Raw genomic sequence first — 8,060 nt, forward strand, 5'->3', positions numbered from 1 at the left:
CCTTGCAGCTGAATGGCCTGGGGTAAATTCCTCCTATTGACCTGCCATCAGCAATCAAGGCTCAACTATAAGAACAGGGTGTACTCAGCCTACCAGAAGGGCACACTTCAAATATCTATCTTGGGCGATAGGGAAGATTTGCCACTGGACCTTATAGGACACCTATTGCATTAGGTCATGGTACCAAGACATAGCAGCTCTGCCCAATAGATAGAAATAAACCCAGGATGGCTGCAAAAGATGAGGAAACAATGAACATGGCCCAAATGAAAGAAAAGATCAAAAGTTTAGAAAAAGAACTAAACAAAATGGAGATAAGAAAACTATCAGATACAGAGTTTAAAACATTAGTTATAAGGATGCTCAAGGAAGACTTCCAGTCAATAAAGAAGGATACACTAATTGAAATAAAGAACAATTTCAGAGAAACAACAGCAGAGTGGATGAAGCTGAGAGTCAAATCAATGATTTGGAATATAAGGAAGCAAAAAATAACCAACTGAAATAACAAGAAGAAAAAGAATCCCCCAAAATGAGGATGGTGTAAGCAGACCCTGGGACAACTTGAAGCATTCCAACATTTGCATCATAGAGGTTCCAGAAGGAGAAGAGAAAGTGCAAGAAATTGGAAATCTATTTGAAAACTAATGAAAAAAACTTCCTTATTTTGATGAAGGAAATAGACATGCAAGTCCAGAAAGAACAGAAAGTGCCCAACAAGATGTAAACAAAAGGTCCATACCAAGACATGTCATAATTAAAATGCCAACAGTTAAAGATAAAGAGAGAATCTTAAAAGCAGCAAGAGAAAAGCAGAGAGTTACCTACAGAAAAGTTCCCATAAGACTGTCAGCTGATTTATCAAAAGAAACTTTGCAGGCTAAAAGGAACTGGCAAAAAAGTATTCAAAGTGATAAAAAGCAAGGACCTACAACCTGGATTATTCTATGCAGCAAAACTGTCAGTTAAAATTGGAAGGGCAGAAAAAGTGCTTCCTAGACAAAAAGCTAATGGAGTTCATCATCACCAAACCATTATTATATGAAATGCTAAAGGCACTTATTTAGAGAAAGAAGATCAAAATTACGAACAATAAAGTGGCAGTAAATACATTTATCATATCAACAACTGAATCTAAAAAAACCTACTAAGCAAACAAGAAGAACAGAGACAGATTAATGGATACAGAGAGCATTTTGATGGTTGCCAGATGGGAGGGAGGTGTGAGGGAATGGGTGAAGGAGTGAGGGGATTAAGAAATACAAAATATGTAGTTACAGAATGGCCATGGGGATGTATAGTACAGCATAGGGAATGGAGTAGCCAAAGAACTTATATGCACAACTCTTGGAAATGAACAGAGGTGTGGGGATTGCTTGAGAGAGTGTGGGGAGGGATGCTGGGTAGAGGGAGACAAAAGGGAAAAAATTGGTACAACCTATAAACATAATCAATAAAATATAATTTAAAAAAGAAAATGGAAGTTCAATGTGAAGGAAGAACATACACAGTGGCAAAGTTTGCTATACAGATTTGCACCAGAGCTAAAGGAAGAGAAGTGTCGAGAGTGGTTTCAAAGGGGAAGAAAGGTAAAATTTTGGCAATGCAGAGTGGGGCTGTGGAAGACCCAGAACTATGGTATTTAAAGGTCAGAGGTGATCATCAAAGCAGAAGATTTTTCTTCTCAATTTGGCATCCTCCCAGGGCAGACTATAAAGATGTGAGTAACATTGGAGACAGGCCTAGAAAGAGGAGATGGCTGGCGATGTTCTGGCTTCACTACAGAACTGGCGAAGAGTAGGAAGGAATGGGAAGAACCAAAAACTCACAGGGGTGAAACAAAGAGGGAGAGTTTCCAGGGTCTATTGAATTTTGCAATTAGGTCTTTGTTATTAATCACAAAAGCTATTATGTTATTTATGCCAAGCAAACATCACACACAATCTCATTCAATCCTCACAACCACCCTGGAAATATGTGTTATTATCTGCAGAACGTTTTTACAGGGGTGCGTGGTGCTAAAGGCAAAACACAAACTGCAGTGGGTTGAGAAAGTGACTGTGCAGAGCATGCAGTCTGCATTCGGGATAAAAGTTGGGATAATAAGGAACCTGAGCCCCAACCAAAAGCTAGTCACTTTAGCACTGGTTTTCTAATTTCATCCAAAACAAAACTCTAAAAGGGATGTATTGTTATTCACCTTCAAAAAAGAAACTGAAGTTTGGAAGCTCAGTGGTGGGTCCTGTGGCCTAACTTCTTTTCAATAAATCCCATTCAGCTCCTAAGAGGAAACGGACAGCTTCAAAAGACATTACTGAGAGCCTTAGTGCACCAGGCCAGACATTGTGATAAGAACATTTACATGAATTGTCACATGAAAACTTCAGTTAAATGTTAGTTTTCTAATTAGGAATAATGTGATGATGAAGGGCCTGAGCCCAGGAGTCAGACTCCCTGAGTTTAGAAGATCAGCTCTGCCATCTAATGAGTGTCCTTTTGACTCAGGTTCCTTATATGTAAAGTGGGCTTCCTCATGAAAATTCTTTAAAGATAATGCACGTGAAATATAAAGAACAAGTGCCTAGGTCACAGCAAGTGATGGGTAAAATGTAGCTAGTAACTCAATGGCCATTTTACAGCCAAAGAGAGGGGTGAGGAAGGATCTAGGAGTCAGCAGCTCTAAGAGCCTGCTTTGAATTTTGGGGGTGAGGGAGGGAGTCTCCTAGAAGCCCTTGTGTTTCACCACCACACACCATCCTGCAGAGAAATCTCGTGAATAGGGAATGAGGGAGTGGGGTGGGTGTTTATGGTGTGTTTGCCTGTTTGTTTGTTTCTAAGATGGAATTGACTGGCACATCTTTTCCCTGCTGGTTTGCGGGGGGAGATGCAAGGGGAAAGATGCAGAAGAGAAGGAGATATGATGGGTAACTTCTTCAGACAGACAGGAAGGGACTGCTGCACTGCACAGTCACAGGTGCAGGGTCGTGAGCTCGACCCAGTAATGGAAGAGAGGATGGTGTTCACTCTTGATTTCATTTGGAATCGGAGGAGAAAGAAGCCAGCAAAAAAGTTTACTTTCTTTTGCCCTCTTGCTGGCCAGGTCAGAGAGCCAGTGTTCTTGAAGGGGATTAAAACAACAACAACAAAAACAGGGTCCCTCCTGCCCTTTCTTTCTTCCTCTATCTTCTCCTTTCCTCCCTCCTCTCCCCAACCACCACCACCCCTACTTCCTTTTCTTCCCCTCCCTCTGCTGGTTTGCCTGTTACTTCCCCGTTCCCTTCTGTCCTCGCTACAGTGGGTCCCAGCAGCCACGGAGGGAGAGGGCAAGACTGGCTGCGGACTGTACAGATCAGGCGGAGAAAAAACTCTCTCTCTCTCTCTCTCTCTCTCTCTCTCTCTCTCTCTCTCTCTCTCTCTCTCTCTCTCTCTCTCCCTCCCTCCCTCCCTCTCTCTCTCTCTCTCTCTCTCTCTCTCTCTCTCTCTCTCTCTCTCACACACACACACACACACACACACACACACACACTCAAAACTCGGCTCGGCCGCACCACAGCTGCTCCAATCCCAGGAAAAGGCGAGCGAGTGGGCCAGGCGTGCGCACCCCTCTCCGTGCCCCACGCAGCGCTAGTCCGGGTCCCCAGCGCCGCGCTACGGACGGGTGTGCCGGAAAATAAAGCAGAAAGGGTAAAGACAGATCCTGAAAACACCCTGGCCACACACGCCACAACTTAAGCTCTTTCTCAGCTCCGGAGTGAAGACGGCTCCTGCAGCGACCTGAGCCCGTGAAATCCGCGCCACTGTCGGTGAAGAGCCCACCTGCCGTTCCGCGACACGCCAGAGCAAAAAGTGGGGCTTGTCACTGTCCTGCTCAGGCAGTGCCCGGGGCTCCGGGCGCTCTCACCTCAAGTAGTTTGGAATTCAACCTCGGCTCAGTCCCCAGCCCCTCGCGCTTTGGAGTGTCCCCCCGCGACCCATGGAGTGGACACGCCACCGGGACCTCGCTATGACAAGGGCGCGTAGGCTGCTCTGTCTGTGGCTGGGCTGCTTCTGCGTTAGCCTGGCGCAGGGAGAGAGACTGAAGCAGCATTTCCCGGAGCTCAGCAAGACTGTGCCAGGTGACCTCTCAGCAGGTGGTGTTCCTGGGCCCCTGCTGCAGCCGCACGACAAGGTGTCCGAGCACATGCTGCGGCTCTATGACAGGTACAGCGGCGTCAAGGCCAAGGTGGCGCGGACACCAGGGTCCTCAGAGAGGGGCGCACAGCCCTTGCGTCCCAAGTCCCTGCGCGAAGGCAACACAGTTCGCAGCTTTCGAGCTGGAACAGCAGGTGAGTGTCCCAGGAGCACCCCTTTCTGCGGTCCCGCCCCAGGTCTCCCACACACCCCATCTTCCATAGCCTCCTCATCTGATCTAGGCCCTGTAGTGCTACCTGGAGACCTTTCCTCACCCTCCGCAGCTGCCCTCTGAGCCCTTCCTCCCATCACACCCCGCATTTCGCCAGCAAGTAAATCCAGGTTTAGAGTCCCAAATGGGAGCAGTGCAGAGAAGGGCGGCTCAGAGCAGTGGAGGGGGTAGGCTGGAGGAACTGCATGGGGACAGAAATGGGCTAAACACGCCCACCTCCACACACACGTGCCCCGGGGAGCTTCATGCCCTGGGTGGTTGGAGCGCTCTGAGGTGCTTATGTGGATGTTTCTTAAGTCAGTCAGCGGAAATTCCCTTGGACTGGGCTTTAGCCATGTTTACATGGAGGCAGGTGTCATTTTATGCCAACCGCAGGGCGCAGAGATAAAAGTCACACTTGAACTACAAACCTTCCTCCCATCTTTTAGCCACTTCTCCAGACCTTGCACCCTTCCTAACTCGTCTCCTGTTACTGTAGTTGACACTTTTAAATTGATAGTCCCTTGGTGGCAAACACACACTAAGCCAGGTGCTCCGGTGTTTCTATTATTTAAAACCCATCTGGGCATATAGGGTTGTACCATCCACCCTGGGAGGAGTGGGGGTGGAGGGAGGAGCCGTGGATGTAAACACCTCTTGGAATCTGCTGATGAAAATCTGCTCATCCCATTTTTCAGCACACAGATCACTGTGGTCTGAAATTCATGGCTTAACAAGGCTTCTCCTGGCCCCTGTGGTGAAGGGAATAACTTATGCTAACAGCCTGCCTCTCCTGTGCTAACAGCTTGAGGGAAAGTTTCCTGGACATTAACTCGGTTTACATGCTTTGAGGATGCACCAGGCTTTTTGTTCACTGCATTCACGATAAAGGGAAACATAACTGCAAAGCCTGTCTTCAGTGAACCGTTGAAAAATAGCCAAGACTCTTCAAGTAAGGAGGCAATGCCTCATGCTCTATCAAGTCTGTCAGAATCACTAGAAAGAAATCTCCCAAAGCTTTGATAGGTAGGACTCCTGGAAAAAAAGGAAAACCAAAGCATCCATCAAGGAAAGCCCCAGGTTGACACTGTAAATACACTCTAGAGCTCTTAGGCATGATGACATTTACAATAAATGTGAATTATGCTTTCTAATGCAGAAGTCTTTAGCTAGAGTCTGAGCTGAACCAGATTTCACTTTCTTCCTCAAACCATGACCATAACCTGAAAGGAGCTGGCCTCTGCTAAGGAACAGAAACCTGCTCTGGGTTCTCCATAGTGCACCAGCCACTTAAGGAGGTCGTTCTGACAGCTGACCACACCAGTGAATGCTCTGTTTACTTTAGTGCAGGTCTGAGGGCATAGCTCAGTGAGGGAGCAGTGTGGGAGCATCAGGCATGGAGGAAAGCTGGGTGGGCAAGGCAGGTGGATACATGGATACTCAAATCACTCTTACTTTGACATTTACTTTTTTGGTAATATTCTTAAGGAGCAGCTCAGGTACCAAGAGATGAATAGTATTTTTTTGTATCAAGTTTTATTTTTAGTGGGAATCATAAGCTTTGGAAGCAGAATGTGACTTTGTTTCATTCACACATGTTGCATAGTTTTTGTATGTTTGTTTTAGGCTGAGTGAACCATGAGTGGGAGATGGATAAGAATTTGAGTAACTTGGGGTCCGTATGCTTTTTGGCTTCAGCTCATTTCACGCATTATAATTTCAAAGTGTCCCTTATCAGCCTCACTGTAGTCTTATGCCATCAAATGATAAACTCTGATATGGAGGCCAGAAGTTCCCTTGAAATGATGAATTGCAGCTTGGAGCATATATACAAGGCTGTGAGCCTTGATAAGAAAAGCAGTCCCTTTAGCATCCTAGAGACTGTCTTAATGATGTATTCATCAAACTGGACACTGGTTTTTGTAGAAGCTTAAGTGTCATGTTACTGCATTGGAGATTCCTGGAGAGGTGGTTCATGTCGGATCCCTTCCAAGAGTGTTTAGTTATTAACACACTAAAAGGACCTGCTATAAGGCAATTCTGGCTCTTAAGGCAGGACTCCAGCAAGGTGCTGAGGCTCGCATGTGTGTCTCTCTCCTTTATCAATATCAACATTTCCATAACACCTTTTATCTTGTGACATATGTTCTGATGTAGGCGAAAAATGCTGTTTGCATTAATAAACTAGATATGTTTTCTAGTGCATGGTGTTTAGATTTCCCAACATATGGGCTTCTCTGTGCCAACGGTGTTCCAGATTTTAATGGAATGTCAGGTGGTATGCTGTTATATGGAGTAGCTGCTGATCCAGCAGACTTTCCAAGTGCTTATTCAGGCTGAGTTATAGCCTTAGAGCCCTATTTGCTCCTTGGAACATACCTGATTAAAATTATTTATTGTTCTAAACCTAGAATATCTTTGGTTGAAATTTAGCTGCTGTGGTCTCCCTCTGATTACTTTCTACTTAAACCATTACTTGATGGTGGGTGGCATTCATCCTAAATACACTCCCTGCCAGCCCCTTTCTCCTCCTTCAGTGTTATGCAGTCAGTGTGCCAAAACCATTAAGTTTGGAACGCTCATAAGTCTTTTTGTGATGTGTAAGGATTTACATAAAGACAGGTTTTATCTTTCCTTTGTAAAAGGTAATTTACAAAATTATTGATGACAGAGAAGTTCAACTTAAAAAAACACTCTATCTTGAAGGAAGGCAAGAGGGATATGAGATCAGCTTTCATTTTCATCTTAGTTGAGGTTGTCCTTGGCTAATATATAATAAAAGAAGAATAGTTTACATGAGGTTTGCTCCTGGCTTGATCTTTTAAGATACATACTTTGTGTTCATTAGTTTCTCATCATTTCCATAGTCGTTTAATCTTATTTTTCTTCATCACAAATTTAACCTCTTTAGAAAGAGCAATTAAAACATACAGGTTTTATTAGGAAACTGTCATTATTTTAATTTATGACATGTAAGTACAAAGATGCATTTCAGTGGACATGTGTCACCTGTTTCAAAAATAGTCACACTAGTTTCATAGATAAAAGAAAATAAAATTGAGTTATTCCAGACCTCAAAGTGAATGTTTTTTCCTTCAGTGAGGAAGGGGAGAATCTTTCCTACTATGACCAAGGGTCTTTACAACTAGAAAATATCATTTGATATGTTTCTGAAGTGCTAGGCTAAAATATAAGGCTTTGGGAAAGACACAGTTAAGGAGGCATTCCTATGAAACGCATGGGCCTGTGGGTCTGATGGCAAGGGGATATAATAACTGTATTAAAACATAGTTACCTTGAAATTTGTGGCACTTAGAAACTAGGCTTGAAATTAAAGAGTGCTTAGATTATCTGATGTGTTTCTTCTAAAGACAATAGTACATCTGGAGAGGGGGAGGTGGCTGTACAGCTGCTTTGAATTACACATCACTTGGAATACACGATAATCCTTAATGAAGTTTTTACTGTAATAGGCAAGACAGCTTTACAATCTCTGACATTTACAAATCCATAATACTATGAATTCTTGATTATCCATGCTAATGGAAAGGAGAAAAGAATGGTTTATATATAAAATAATTTAAATTTAGGTTTTCATATAATTAGACACACTCAAAGAGACCAAGAGACTGTGAGAGTCAATGAAAAAGATCTCCTAAGCAGATAATTTACTCAGGGA

At 44.0% G+C, this 8,060-nt stretch overlaps 1 protein-coding gene across 1 annotated transcript; it reads left to right on the forward strand.

Annotated features, from left to right (window-relative positions):
* The first annotated feature begins 3,499 nt into the window (after nt 1–3,499).
* LOC114491897 (bone morphogenetic protein 3-like) lies at nt 3,500–4,524 on the forward strand. Its single transcript, XM_036021179.1, has one exon. It carries the CDS (start codon nt 3,974–3,976, stop codon nt 4,463–4,465), a length of 492 nt encoding a protein of 163 aa, XP_035877072.1. The 5' UTR covers nt 3,500–3,973; the 3' UTR covers nt 4,466–4,524.
* Nucleotides 4,525–8,060: the final 3,536 nt, after the last annotated feature.

Source organism: Phyllostomus discolor, chromosome 1, assembly GCF_004126475.2.
Source record: "Phyllostomus discolor isolate MPI-MPIP mPhyDis1 chromosome 1, mPhyDis1.pri.v3, whole genome shotgun sequence".
NCBI classification, from domain to species: Eukaryota; Metazoa; Chordata; class Mammalia; order Chiroptera; family Phyllostomidae; genus Phyllostomus; species Phyllostomus discolor.

Bases quoted from the DNA above. Each gene is read 5' to 3' on its own strand.
- LOC114491897 (XM_036021179.1), top strand. From the start codon at position 3,974: ATGGAGTGGACACGCCACCGGGACCTCGCTATGACAAGGGCGCGTAGG.